This window comes from Xiphophorus hellerii, chromosome 9 (assembly GCF_003331165.1).
Source record: "Xiphophorus hellerii strain 12219 chromosome 9, Xiphophorus_hellerii-4.1, whole genome shotgun sequence".
In the NCBI taxonomy this organism is placed as follows: domain Eukaryota; kingdom Metazoa; phylum Chordata; class Actinopteri; order Cyprinodontiformes; family Poeciliidae; genus Xiphophorus; species Xiphophorus hellerii.
Genome location: NC_045680.1, coordinates 21,501,300 through 21,516,424, shown reverse-complemented (window position 1 = coordinate 21,516,424; position 15,125 = coordinate 21,501,300). Strand labels below are relative to the sequence as shown.

Below are 15,125 nucleotides of genomic sequence, written 5' to 3'. Positions count from 1 at the left end.
GGGCTGATGCACAGCCCTTATATATATATATATATATATATATATATATATATATATATATATATATATATATATGTGTGTGTGTGGGGGGGATGCGTGTGTGTGTGTGTGTGTGTATAGCGCAATAGATGTTATATACTGTATATAACCCTCCTGTCCCAATCCTGGTTTAAGCTCCCCCAGCAGCAGGTTGATACATTGATCAAACACTGACATCTAGTGGTAAAATTCAAGTAGTTCACATTCACTGGTGAATTGTTTTTACAGTTTTTTTTATTTTTATTAAATGTCAGAATCAGTTTTACTGGCCAACTTTGTGGGCCCAAATAACAATTATGATCACGGTACGACGTTGCCTTCAGTGTACAAACATTTAAATATATATATGTTTGTAAGAAATATGTGAATGTACAGTACGGTTAGCTTATATATACTAAAATAAAATATCACCTACAATTTATGAAACCCCACACTTAATTGGCAAAACAACAGACTCCTCAGTACAAATGACGTAGGAAAATCTAAAATTAAAATAGGCTACTATTAATAAAAACATTACAAACATAATCATGCATGCACACATTTCTTTGATTAAATGTATCACCTAACTAAGGACTTCAGCACCTGTGATGGACACATTTAGTGATCCAGACCCACAGTTAGGAATTTTTGTAGTCTTACCTTTAGGGCCTCATAGTATTTATTATTTTTTATGTAGATTGCATGCTGAAAAAAGTAAAGAAAATGCAAATGACATTTGCCATTACATAAAAAACCACTTAGACCCAATGGAGTCTGGACCTTTAATCACTGGACTGCAGGAGAGCCATCGAGTTAATAGCCTCTTAACAAATTTACATTTTTACAAAGAAAAAAAAACTACATTACTGGTCCAGCTGCCAAAAACAGACGACAAAGCAATCTTTCCGAAAGAGTTTTATACTTTTTAGACTTTGTGCTGTAATACATTCAGTCAGTATAAAGTCTAAGAGAGACAACTAAAAACATATTTTCTTATAACTTTATCAAGTTGACGAGTCATTTAGTCCAGACTTTGAAAATAAGACTTTGTCAGCACGTGTGCTCTGACTAAATTGGTTCCTCCTCTTTTGATTGTTGCAGTTTTTTTGCATTCCCACCAACTATGAACATCTTCCATGTCCCTGTTGAACAAAAACATCCCCATAGCATAGCATAATGCTGCCGCCACCATGTTCCAATAAGGACGTGTTCGCTTTGATTCTAAAGTTTTCACGGAACAGCTGTACTGAGACGGTTTCTATCTGATAATGAGACGACCTTCTGGAGGGAATGGATTGCACTATTTTTGCTTGGGGATGGATGCTTGTTTCTAGCATTTCCATTCATCTCAGCAGCAGCGGGTTCAAGTCGTCGGTGATTCCTCGAGGTGAGAGGAGTCAGAATTGTCCCCGCCCCTCCGTGCTGCCCCACAGACAGCAGACAAGAAGCACACCCACCGCAGCGCAGCGCATCGCGCGAGCCCAGCTGTCGGTAACGGAGAAGATGGCAGAGCGGCAGCAACAGAAACACGAAGGCAGGGTAAAGATCGGCCATTACATCCTCGGCGACACGCTCGGAGTGGGGACGTTCGGGAAAGTAAAGAGTTAAGTCATGTTTTCGTGTCACGTCAAACATAAATGTGTGCATTTGCGGCTGTCAGTCGGAGTAGTTAATGTCAGTGGCCCTGCCTCCTGTCGTAGCGTACCGCGTTGAACTTGACAGTACGCAGTCAGCGTAACTCTACGTCTTTAGAGGCGGACTGCGACTGGATTTTTGCGTAGAGGTCGCCTGCGAATTCGACCGCTTCAAAGTCAAATTCTTTCACCGAAGAACCTCTCTGTAGGTCCAGTTATCAGCGGTGGCAGGTGTAATAACGCGAAGGGGAGCAGAGATTCAAAACCCAAATGTTCACACCTTTACATTGTTGTGTTTTAAAAAAAAGAGGAGCCTTTGTGTTGCGGTGGGGATTTTTAATCAGGACTATGAAAGACGCATGAACCGTGAAGTTTGGTCGTAAGCCTAAAAATGTAGTTAACGGATTTTAAGGTAGCCGTGCACCGGGTTGTAGTTCAGTATGTTTACACCGGGTTAGCTTTTATTGTCAAGGCAAGAAAGCCATTCACTGAGTTGTGCTTCAAAAGCACATTGCTGGGTATTTATCTTCTCTTGGCTAGTTTTGGTGCTCTCACAATGACCTTGTGAGCTCTTTCACCCTGCCTGTTTGCTGAGAGTGTAGCTTAAGTTATGTTTTAAGCTAACTCACCTTCAGCTGCTATTTATACCTTTTATATAACAGCAAGCAAATCATAAAAAAGGATTTGTAAATAGATATTTTAATGCCGAATTAGAACAATTGTTCAAAAAAAATAAGTTAATTGCATTTAATGTTTTATAAATGTATTATCTGTTTCATCTCTATAGGTAAGCGTCGACAGCTAAAAATAAATAAATACAACATAAAAATAAAAGGTTGACAGTTGCAATAATATGATCAATTCACCGTTTCTGACAGAAAAGTCCGACACCCCTCAACAAAGGCAGGAAAAATAAGAGCCAAAACGTATTAAAAAAAAAATCACTGAAGCCTTCCTGTAGTCATTGCATTGATTCAAATTTTAATTTACTTTTAGTTGTCTGAATAAAACATAGTATGGTTTTATTCACAATTTAATTGTCTTGTAATTTTAGTTTTAGTCTGCTAAATGTATATTATCTTTACTCAACTGAATTATGAAGTCATAGAAGAATGGATTTCTTGAGCTTTCTACATCTTGGGAAAAACAAAAACATTTGCCTCAACTTAGGTGAATTATTTACCCTTTTATTTGAAACAACTTTAAGTCCCATTGGCTATTTAAAAAAATAAATAAAACTGCCTTTCCACGCAGGTAAAATGAGGTCTGATTGGATTTAATCTGTCGCTGATATCTCCATAATCTTTTTTTTCTCCAGTCAGCATTCAGGTCTTTATTATCTTCAATTATTCAAAAGCAGGTTAAACTAGTTTTTTGTATACTGATATTTAATCTTGTATAAGTATTCATTATGCAAAAAAGGAGAAAAAAGTACATTCTGTTTTAAAGAAATAGAATGCAGGTTTCAACCCATTTCATATCTTTTTGTTTGTGCCACTCCTGACTTGATGCCGCCCTGGGTGGTGAGCCTATTTCCCACATCAACAGTGCCATTGAGCTCAAAAGGTTTACACAGTTGCAGTTTCAAAAATGATCTCATGTTGTGAAGCCCACAACACTCTGTGCTTAATTCTCCACATATTTATGAAACCGACGCCCTGCTTGTGTTTTTTGCTGTTGCAGTCGGACAACATCAATTAACGGGCCACAAAGTCGCCGTGAAGATCCTCAACAGACAGAAGATCCGCAGTCTCGATGTGGTGGGGAAAATCAAGCGGGAGATCCAGAACCTCAAACTGTTCAGACACCCGCACATCATCAAGCTGTAAGTTTAGAGTGACAACACACTCCTCTGGTGAGTGTGAGAGCCTCTCTGCTGACAAGCAGCTGGCTTCAAACTTATCGGCACTCTATAACCGGCTGCGCTTAATGCGGGTATTGTGCTATGTTGTGTTGCCTGTTTATGGTGGCAGGGCTCTCTTGTTCCTGCGTGTTTACTATCGCGGTTCTGTATGGGTCATGCCTACAGGGTTCCCACGAGTCAGAACACACAATGATAATAACATTACCTCTTTCTTAAACACACACAAGCCCCCATGCGTGGGCCTATGTGAAGTAATCTACTCCCCTTTTCCACTTCAAATCTCTGCTTAAGGTGGTAGAGGTTTCTTGAAATCCTCACTTACAAACCATTCGGGTTTTTTCTTCCATCACCCAACAATTTCTGTGTTATTTTAAGGTGAGAGTCGGGTTTAGTCCACACTTCCACGCTGTTTGGTGGTGACAGATATGTGAGTGCTCAGGTCTTTTCCGGGAAAGCTGTGTGACTTAGACAGAGGCGTATATTTCCAGCATCTTCTACACAACAACAAGCAGACCAAAGCAAGGTGGACGACCCAACACATTCCAGATGTTGGGATCACAGTGATTTTATTAACGTGACTTCATTAAAGCTTTGCATGTTTACATAGAGGGGAAAGGAATGAGATTTAGTTTGGATTTCTTCCCCCCACGGTACTGGGTCTGTAGCGCTCCACTAACAGGAGTGAAGTAGATTGTGATGAAGTGCAGAATCTCCCCACAGCAGCAATTTATGAGATTGATCTTGCGGTGTAATAAACCCGACCTTTATGAAAGGATTACCTGCACCAGTCGGGCTTTGCTGTTATCTTGTGTTCTCAGTCAAGTTGGGCACAAATTCTCTACTTATAAACAGAGTTGAGAGGCAAAGATGTGATTCAAATTGGAGTGAGCTCATTTTAACACACCGTGTTCTTGTTCCAGCTACCAGGTAATAAGTACACCAACAGATTTCTTCATGGTCATGGAGTATGTGTCTGGAGGCGAGCTGTTTGACTACATCTGCAAAAACGGAAGGGTAAAACATTATTTTCTGTCAACTGCTCTAACGTATAGATTAATATTCATAATTACTAGGTTAAATTACGCAGGAGATTTCTGAAGTGGGTTAAATAGTTTACTTTACAACAGTTCTGTTAAATTGATCTAAAAATACATATGAAGAATAAGTCAGTGACTCAGGCAAAACCAGATTTTCGTGAACTGGACTCCAGTTTTTGTAATAAGTCTGCATCTTCAAACTCAGCTCATATAGATGCAACATAATTCCTGTCATATATTTATAAATTTCAGGAAACTATGTTCTATCTAATTATATTCCATTAGCATTTTATCTAGCTCTTTGTTACTCTTACCTGATTTCTTTTTTTTTTTTACTTTTTAAAACTGGACAAATATTTTACCATAGAAATCCAAAAATGTATTCTTTGAAAATATTGACTATATGGAGAGAGGAGCTGATTAGCCTTTTCTATCGGTTTATGTTGCACAGTTGCTTTTAATACCTCTTCTGTGACTCATATCTGACAAAAACAACAACTTAAATGCAACAGTTATAATTGCTACAGAGCAATTAGGTCCAGGATAAACTACTACTCTTCAGATTGATATCCATTCTAAAATATGGTTTTTGTATGTACTTGTAAACTGAAGTGTGTTTTGACTGTGTTTCACTTCACTACATAATTCTGTTAGGAATTTTCCTAAAAGTAGATTGTTGAGTATTTGAGCGTAACTAGAGTTGATGAGGGGAAAACAGACTGATTTTGATCAATGGCCAATTTTCTTGTTGATTTCTAACAAAAAGGCAATTTTTCACATTTCTCAGAATAGTAAGGTGATGTCATGTTGATGTTTATCACATCTAATGCACTGCCCCCCACCCCCAGGGCCAGCAAGCAACTAATGCAGCTTTAACTATTTGCATGGCAACACTTTCAGTCTGTTTACGAATAAGTCTTGGAATACAGCCACAAGATCAGACAAGAATTTGTGGAGTTATTCTCTCAGTTCTCACGTCTAACACGAAACCTTAGATGAAAAGAAAAACAGAAAATCAAGCCGAATTGCCTCACGTCGTCTGATGCATTTTAATTCCCGCCGTGTCCCTTAGGTGGAGGATTCAGAAGCTTGCCGTCTTTTCCAGCAGATCATCTCAGCTGTGGACTACTGTCACAGGCACATGGTGGTCCACAGAGACCTCAAACCCGAGAACGTCCTGCTCGACGCCAACAAAAACGCCAAGATTGCCGACTTTGGTAAGATCCCATAGAAATACATCATAAAGCAGGGGCATCCAAAGTTCGCCCTGGTGTTTGATGTACGTAGAAATGTTCTATTTTTAGTTAGGGCAAAGTTGTCACAGACAAAGTAAAAAGTTTACGATAGAAAAAGTTAGCGAGAGCACCAATTATTTGTCTTTAAATAACCACATTTTTTGCATTTGCTTGTAAGAACCAAATCTTATCTACCGACTTTTACTCAAAACTTGACTTTGCTGCCCTCAAATGTTCTTTTAATTAATTTATTAAACTTTGCTAAAGCAAGCATTCACAAAGAGTGACCTAAATCTTGATGTTACAGCTCAGAAAGGACTACATTTTGTTCTAGTTTTTTAATACTCTAAATCTAGAAAATGTGCAAATTTCTTTTAATAAGATATATTATTACCCTGCATACCAATGAAAAAAATCATAACTTATTTATAATAATTTACACTTCTCTTTCCAACAACAAATCTGACTATTTTGTTTGTGTAATTAAAGTGTTGCATAGTTAGTTTATTGTTGAGTAGATACATTTTTTTGACCATCAAAAAAATTAACCTAAGTAACCAAAAGTATGGACACCCCTCTTCCATAATGGTTTAGGAAGAATATATGTCGGAGATACTAAGTAAAAGTTTAATTAAGCTTGAATTACATTACTGTAGTTTTGCACTGAGTCATTCAAATAAGAATAAGGACGTCGTCAGAGTCCTGTCGGAGAATTCATTTTTCCGGTTGAAGACACAATGGCTGATGCAATATGACCAAGAAAGAAGGCAAATATTTTCTGAAACAGGCGAGGGTCCTCATGCGCAGCCAGACGTCCCTTAGCAACGGTCAGGTCTCATATCAAGTCTGGCAGGAAGCCTTGAGGCCCAGTGTCATCTGATAGGGAAGGAATCGGCGGGGGGTTTGAGGGTTACAGCGGGAGAAGTGTTTTGGCTTCGAGCTAAGAGACTCTGGTGAGCAGAGAGAGAGGGAGTGCTCAGGGACAGATAAAGTGAAGGTCAGCAAATCGCACCGTGTCTGATGTTTGGTGTTTGGCACAGGCTGTGTTAGTCAGAGAGAGGCTCATCCAATTAGAAGAGCTTTGTGTTTAGAGCTTAGGCTCTTGGTGGGTGAAGGAGGATAAAGATCTCACAGTGTCCACAGTGTGTAACTCTGCCCTCGCTGCATGGCAATATTCAATTTAGCCTGTCCGTATCGAAGGATTAAAGGCAATAATTTGATCACGGGGGGCTCTTTGGGTCTTGCCTGTTACTGTCAGAGCGACAAAAGACGGTTGTTAATGTGTGCTTGCCTTCTGATTGGCTTACAGGACTTTCAAACATGATGTCAGACGGAGAGTTCTTACGAACGAGCTGTGGGTCGCCCAACTATGCAGCTCCAGAGGTCATCTCAGGAAGGTGTGTGCTTAGATTTGTAATCACATGAATAATTCAGATGGATGTTATTAGGTATTAGGCTTTCAGGAAACACCTTAGTCACCCATCCTGTCTTTATACACTGCCTGAGAAATAGACGTAATGAAATAAGCAGAAGCAGTGATTTATATAAATCTACAAACCTCTACTATTCTTGCCTGCTAAAGGAGAAGCCAATAGTTTTGCTTTTGGTGTTGGCTGTCTTTTGTCCCATTCTGGATCACAATAAAAATAATGATCTTTTATCTAGGTTCATTTTGGATTTTTAGTCAAGTTATTCTTATACTGAATTGTCAGAGAGTATTTGATCATTGTCAAGCCTAATATTAGGCCCTTACCAATAAAAAAAGTCAATTTCCTACTTTTATTCTTATCACAAGGTGCCTTGTTGTCCAAGGAAAAAGTGTTGGATTGTTTTGAAGAACCAGAAATGGGAAAAAAAATAGCTCTCATTGTTGTGAGAAAAATACAAATTGAAAAATATTTCAACGCTGTTAAGATTTGGTTCTTTGAGACCTCTTTGAAACAATGTCATGTTTTTGTCAAACTGAAAGATAAACAAATGAGGAGTGGCCCAGTACTTTCCCAGACTGTCGTAAAGAGACCAGTGAATAATGGGGCTGTCCAACCTTACAGAGTGACTTGTTTCATAGCAAGATATTAAGTTTTTATATCTAATCTCAAGCCATTTTTAGCTTAATTTCGCAGTTTACATCCATATTGTCACATTATAGGCTAAGTTTAGTTTACTGGGATTTTATCTGACTGTCAAATTCAAAGTCATCCATCGTTGTGAAGAGGAAGGAAATTGCTATTGTTATTTTATTTTTATATTTTCACAGCAAAAAATCTGGAGAAGTGTGGTGTGCATTTGCTCTCCCCTGTTAATGGAGTTCCCCTCTCTGTAATTTAATATCAGCGTAAATAATTTTTCCACATTCGATGTTGGGAACACAGACACACATTAAAGAAGATTCTCTAGTTGGATGAGACTAAAACCGAAATCTGTCAGTCTGCTAGAAGCTTCGGACAACAACACAACTTTGTGTTTATGTGGACGTGTCAACGTGTGCATACAGTTAGGGCCAGAAATATTTGGACAGTGACACAAGTTTTGTTATTTTAGCTGTTTACAAAAACATGTTCAGAAATACAATTATATATATAATATGGGCTGAAAGTGCACACTCCCAGCTGCAATATGAGAGTTTCCACATCCAAATCGGAGAAAGGGTTTAGGAATCATAGCTCTGTAATGCATAGCCTCCTCTTTTTCAAGGGACCAAAAGTAATTGGACAATGGACTCTAAGGGCTGCAATTAACTCAGAAGGCGTCTCCCTCGTTAACCTGTAATCAATTAAGTAGTTAAAAGGTCTGGGGTTGATTCCAGGTGTGTGGTTTTGCATTTGGAAGCTGTTGCTGTGACCAGACAACATGCGGTCAAAGGAACTCTCAATTGAGGTGAAGCAGAACATCCTGAGGCTGAAAAAAAAGAAAAAATCCATCAGAGAGATAGCAGACATGCTTGGAGTAGCAAAATCAACAGTCGGGTACATTCTGAGAAAAAAGGAATTCACTGGTGAGCTTGGGAACTCAAAAAGGCCTGGGCGTCCACGGAAGACAACGGTGGTGGATGATCGCCGCATACTTTCTTTGGTGAAGAAGATTCCGTTCACAACATCAACTGAAGTCCAGAACACTCTCAGGGAAGTAGGTGTATCTGTCTCTAAGTCAACAGTAAAGAGAAGACTCCATGAAAGTAAATACAAAGGGTTCACATCTAGATGCAAACCATTCATCAATTCCAAAAATAGACAGGCCAGAGTTACATTTGCCGAAAAACACCTCAAGAAGCCAGCCCAGTTCTGGAAAAGTATTCTATGGACAGATGAGACAAAGATCAACCTGTACCAGAATGATGGGAAGAAAAAAGTTTGGAGAAGAAAGGGAACGGCACATGATCCAAAGCACACCACATCCTCTGTAAAACATGGTGGAGGCAACGTGATGGCATGGGCATGCATGGCTTTCAATGGCACTGGGTCACTTGTGTTTATTGATGACATAACAGCAGACAAGAGTAGCCGGATGAATTCTGAAGTGTACCAGGATATACTTTCAGCCCAGATTCAGCCAAATGCTGCAAAGTTGATCGGACGGCGCTTCACAGTACAGATGGACAATGACCCCAAGCATACAGCCAAAGCTACCCAGGAGTTCATGAGTGCAAAAAAGTGGAACATTCTGCAATGGCCAAGTCAATCACCAGATCTTAACCCAATTGAGCATGCATTTCACTTGCTCAAATCCAGACTTCGGACGGAAAGACCCACAAACAAGCAAGACCTGAAGGCTGCGGCTGTAAAGGCCTGGCAAAGCATTAAGGAGGAGGAAACCCAGCGTTTGGTGATGTCCATGGGTTCCAAACTTAAGGCAGTGATTGCCTCCAAAGGATTCGCAACAAAATATTGAAAAAAAACTATTTTGTTTGGGTTATGTTTATTTGTCCAATTACTTTTGAGCTCCTAAAATGTGGAGTGTTTGTAAAGAAATGTGTACAATTCCTACATTTTCTATCAGATATTTTTGTTCAACCCTTTAAATTAAACGTTACAATCTGCACTTGAATTCTGTTGTAGAGGTTTCATTTCAAATTCAATGCGGTGGCATGCAGAGCCCAACTCGCGAAAATTGTGTTACTGTCCAAATATTTCTGGCCCTAACTGTATGTTGTGTTTCAGCAGAACATCTATATGTTTTTGTTAGAAGTGAGAAATGTGGCAGATGATCGCAGCTTTTACTAAACGTCTTGCAGACGAACACAGTGAAAAGCGTTTTCATTCATGTTCCTATCTCTTTCAGGCTGTACGCAGGCCCAGAGGTGGACATCTGGAGCTGCGGAGTGATCCTGTACGCCCTGCTGTGTGGCACTCTGCCCTTTGACGACGAGCACGTCCCCACGCTGTTCAAGAAGATCAGAGGAGGCGTCTTCTACATCCCCGAGCACCTGAACCGCTCCGTGGCGTCGCTGCTCATGCTCATGCTGCAGGTGGATCCACTTAAGAGAGCCACCATCAAAGACATCAGGTAACGAGTCGCGCTGTGTTCCGAGTCCAATTTAATCAGCTGTTTAGCCGCTTTGAGTCCCAAGGATTTGCTGCAAAGCCTGTGTGGTCCCAGTAGGGAACCAAACAGGCTCGGTGTACGTTGAAAACAACACGTCAACCTCTTTAAACCTGTCGCGCATAATGTTGCCCCTCCCCTTGTGGTGGCAAAACTGAATACCCAAACAAAAAACACTTTTGACACATTGTAATGACATGCCTTTAGGTAAACTTATGCAAACACTATAGAAATACACACCTCTCTAAGAGAGGCAATCAAGCATTCACGTCTGCCTGGTACTTTCTCCTTTGGGGATAAAAACTCTTACCACCTTTAATCACTTTGTCTGGAGATTTTAATCTTTCCTCTCTTCTCATCTTTTCTTTCTAATCTGAAGAAACCAAAACTTTTTTTTGGCACAGATTAGGTTTTCTGCTGTAGATTAATCTGGCCTCTGTGTTACACATGCTCTCTTTTTAGCGCTGGTAAAATAGTCTTTGGTAGTTAAATGCGCTATTATTAGTGTGTCCTCTCTTTTGCACGCTGCTCTTCAGTTTATCCCACAGGTTTACCAAAAGCTGTAGGTCGGAAGATATTTTAGCTCATGCCTCTCTTCGATCTCTAAAAACATCTCCAAATGACTGTTGAGAATCTTGTCACCTGAAAATTCCTTCACCAAACACATTTTTTTTGCAGCTCTTGTACATTAATTATTACTTTTGCACGTGGCCTTTCTTTGTTCCGTCAGGGAACACGAGTGGTTTAAGAAGGACCTGCCGGGCTACCTGTTCCCAGAGGACCCATCGTACGATGCCACCGTGCTGGACGAAGAGGCGGTCAGGGAAGTGTGCGAGAAGTTTGAATGCACCGAGTCTGAAGTGGTCTCCAGTCTCTACAGCGGCGATCCACAGGTACCCAGAACCATGTCAGAAAATACGCAACAACTTCTTCTTCATGGGTCGAAACAGCAAATCATCTGACCATCATTTAGTCCTATCCTCTGCATCCTCTTCCCTCACACCAGAAAATATTTAACGTGTGCAATATATTATTTAGAAACTTTCAGGATTCTATAAATTGAAATGATTTTGACTGATTTTTTGATTTGAACTGATTTTCAAAAAAAGCTAAACATTTCATTTCCAATTCTACCTCTGTGTTTGTAGGATCAGTTAGCAGTAGCTTATCACCTCATCATAGACAACCGACGCATCATGACCCAGGCCAGCGAGTTCTACCTGGCCTCCAGTCCTCCGCAGGGCTCCTTCATAGAAGAAGGCATGCTGCTGCCCCCCGGCGTCAAACCCCACCCAGAGAGGATGCCCCCGCTTCTGGCCGACAGCCCCAAATCCCGTTGTCCTCTGGATGCCCTGAACACAACCCGGCCCAAACCGCTCGCTGTGAAGAAAGCCAAATGGCACCTGGGGATCAGGAGTCAGAGCAGACCGTATGACATCATGGCTGAGGTGTACAGAGCCATGAAACAACTCAACTTTGACTGGAAGGTAACAGTGTTTTGTTTTTTTTTTCTTTTTTTGTAAGGTAAAGAATCGTAACTTAAAAGTGCAGGTCTACATTTGGTTACTGGTTGGCAGGTGGTGAACCCGTATCATCTTCGTGTCCGCCGGAAGAATCCAGTAACGGGAAATCTGGTGAAAATGAGCCTGCAGCTCTACCAAGTTGACAACAGATCCTACCTCCTCGACTTCAAGAGCATCGATGGTAAGTGGTGAACATATTTCTGCTCAAAATGCAAAATTTACAGACAGCATCAATTTTTAAAAAACTTTTGAACAACTGATTGTCAAATAGATAGCATCTATAGTTGTTACTGAGACTTGATGACCCAAATATATTGCTCTGTGTTGGAGTTCTCTAACTGAGCTTGGGGAATTTTTCGTTTTGCCCCTCTTACCACTCTGCTCTGGGTGTGGAAGTTAGATAAAAAAATGGATCACATTCAGTTTTATTTGCAGCTGGTTTTTTTTTTGGTTCATCACAAGAGAGTATCATGCTTTGACTTGTCCTTATTAAACCAACTATCAGGTTTTTTGTAATATTTTATCAGAAGAGGCAGTTTATACATAAATGAGCCCTTTTTTAAAAAAACATCTGTACTGTATATATTAGATGAAGTGTAGTCAGAAATACCCATTCAAGGTGCTTTCTCTTTTAGCTCACACACTTTGAGGCTTGTTTCATAGAAATTCAATGATCTGTTACCTAATGCTACTGCATTGTCGATCTGCCGTGACGTCACCCACAGACGACATCATGGAGGCGGTCGGCTTTAAATCTGGGTCGTCCACCCCTCAGCGGTCGGGCTCCACCGCCGGCCTCCACAGACCCCGACTGAGCATCGACTCGGCCAGCCCCGCCATCGACCTGCCCCAGCTCAGCTCCTCCCTGCCGGGCTCGCTGTCCGGCAGCTCCCCACTGCTCGCCGCGCGTCAGGGCTCTCACACCATGGACTTCTTCGAAATGTGCGCCAGTCTCATCACCACGCTGGCTCGCTGAGAACCTGCTAAATCCCAAACTGCCTTGTTAACCCGGAAGTCGGTGGGGGTGTTTTAGAGCTAATAGCTGCAAAGTCCGAGATGTATCAAAGAACTTATGGAAGCCAGAGAAAAAAAATCTAAATAAGGGAGAGGTCAGAATCACATCAGAGTCGGCAAAGGTCTAGTTTACCGTCACAAATCCCCTCAGTCCTTTATCAGCTGCGTCAACATGTAACGACCGGACATCCTGCTGAGTTGGCCTCAGACGCTGATCCGAGGTCAGTTCTGCCGCTTGTCTTACCGATCGCTATTACAGCTGTGTCTGGAGGAACATTACTTCATAGATTTCAAGTTTTATAATGCAAGAAGCGTTTTGTTATTAATGTATATTTATATTTTATTGTAGATCGAAGTATATACCAAAAAGAATATTATTTAGATATCAAATTCATATTTATTTTTAGATTTTCTTTTTTTAAACACTAGTTTTATTCGAAACATCTCCACTGAACGAATTGTTGAATAATTTAACAAAGCACGGCAGACAGTTGGATGCTACATTGATTTTTCTGCTTGAAACTGCCCCGCGCCGCACATACTCGTACACACACACGCCCACGCCATCTGACCGCGTCACACACCCGTGTCATTTCACCCGACGCTCGGCACACTCAAAGGCTCTGATAAAGCAAGCTGCCGCTCTGCTTGTCGGCGGCGCTTGAACAGAATTTCATTTTAGAAAAACACGGAGGCCTGCGACACCAGGAAGTTGGCGCTGAGCTGAATAACAACAGATGTGGCTCTGGAACGGTTCAGGGTTACAAACATCTTTGCGCTAACTTTTCAAGCCGTGACTAAAACACTTGAATCGGAGTGAGGCGGTCAATCTGGAGATCAGCAACTCTGTGTGTGTGTGTGTGTGTGTGTGTGTGTGTGTGTCATGTGAGATGGTGTCTTACTGCCGCAGGAGAACAGAAGCCACAGAAAACTGCCCACAGATGCCTTAAAAGAATGCAACGCAATGTTTATGTGAAAGTCTGATGTGTGCCGAAGGCCAGAGGGAGAGTTCGTCATGTGTTTTACATTTAAAGCCTGGAAGGTCAGAGATGCTGGAGTCAAAACAATTCAACCTTGATGTTGTTGTGTACTGTTGCCATCTGAGCTGCTGTCTGCCCCGTTTGGTTCATCTTTGCTGTCCCGTCTGCACTTTCACTCTTGTCACTGGGCTCAGCAGTTCACTGCTCCACTCTCCAGGAGCGCTCACAGATGTTACTGAATGGATTCTTTCAGATTTGCGATTCTCAGTACCGTCGGAGTGGTGGAGCTGTAATTAGTTTGAAAGGTGCTTCTTTAAATGAAGCTTTAACCACCTTTTTAATCACCTGAGGCTGTTTTAAATTTCAGTGCGATGATCTCAGACTTCAAAACATTGTGCATCCCAGGAGAAACACTACACCTTAAAAAGAAAATATTGGCACACAACGGTGAATCTTTACAGTCTAATGTAACTAAGCAGAATTATTTGATCAGTCTACAGTAAGCCTATTTTAACCTTTTAACTGGAAAAACATCCAAACCAGTAAGGGTTTCCCCTATCTCAATCATAAGCTATGAGATTCCAACTCCATCATCATTAGCTACATGCACAAACGCTGGAGAAAAATCATCCAGGCTGCAACTCATTGGCCATTTTTTCCCCCTTTCTTGTGCGTCCACACCACACTCCTAGCCTGCCACCCTGGGTGGCGAGCAACGTCCCCTGTCGCTAAATCTACCAGTGCTGGAACAACTGTGACATGTTACCTCAAAACACTCGTCTACATGATGTTGAAGGGTTTGAGTCTGGACCGCAGGACTGGGTCTAAAGTCCGTCCAGTTTGAAAGGGAACGAAGACTTTCTGCAGCATTTTCTTTGAAACAGTGCGAGCTGTACTTTTTAATCCACTCCTGAAACCCTTTATTACTTGCACACCTGCTACATACATGCAGCTGTATAACCCAGACTCTCCTCATAACACAGATTCTGTCTATAAATATGCATTGGCCCGCGGCACTGCTGCCCGAAAAAAAAAACATGGTGCACAAAATCTATGGAAGACGCTGAGGGTTCTACAGAAGAGATAGGTCGGATGTATACAAACTGTTCTCATATAACCAGTATTTACCAACAGGTGTAGCTCTCTACCTTTTACAGCTGCAGTGGCATGTTACCCATGAATCCTCAGCAGCGTGCCAGCAGGCCTCATGAAATACAGATTTTACCAAAGGGAGAGTTTTCCACTGCAAAGCTATTCTCTCTGTTTAGCTGTAGTTAA

The 15,125-nt window shown here is 41.2% G+C and overlaps 1 protein-coding gene across 2 annotated transcripts; it reads left to right on the top strand.

Moving 5' to 3' along the window:
• Positions 1 to 1,435: 1,435 nt before the first annotated feature.
• Positions 1,436 to 14,856, top strand: prkaa2 (protein kinase, AMP-activated, alpha 2 catalytic subunit). Of its 2 annotated transcripts, none has more exons than XM_032571632.1 (10): positions 1,436 to 1,624; positions 3,339 to 3,480; positions 4,440 to 4,533; positions 5,629 to 5,773; positions 7,101 to 7,188; positions 10,070 to 10,294; positions 11,061 to 11,223; positions 11,479 to 11,817; positions 11,908 to 12,034; positions 12,579 to 14,856. In XM_032571632.1, the coding sequence occupies exons 1-10, from the start codon at positions 1,525 to 1,527 to the stop codon at positions 12,827 to 12,829; spliced, it is 1,674 nt and encodes a 557-aa protein (XP_032427523.1). In that variant the 5' UTR covers positions 1,436 to 1,524; the 3' UTR covers positions 12,830 to 14,856. The 2 variants fall into 2 exon arrangements, with proteins under 2 accessions (XP_032427523.1, XP_032427524.1); XM_032571633.1 differs by lacking the exon at positions 1,436 to 1,624 and adding an exon at positions 1,638 to 3,221 and having other exon boundaries at positions 12,579 to 12,829.
• The last annotated feature ends 269 nt before the right edge of the window (positions 14,857 to 15,125 follow it).

Bases quoted from the DNA above. Each gene is read 5' to 3' on its own strand.
- prkaa2 (XM_032571632.1), top strand. From the start codon at position 1,525: ATGGCAGAGCGGCAGCAACAGAAACACGAAGGCAGGGTAAAGATCGGC. The intron at 5,774-7,100 runs GTAAGATCCCAT...ATTGGCTTACAG, and splicing joins CGCCAAGATTGCCGACTTTG to GACTTTCAAACATGATGTCA. The intron at 7,189-10,069 runs GTGTGTGCTTAG...TATCTCTTTCAG, and splicing joins CCAGAGGTCATCTCAGGAAG to GCTGTACGCAGGCCCAGAGG.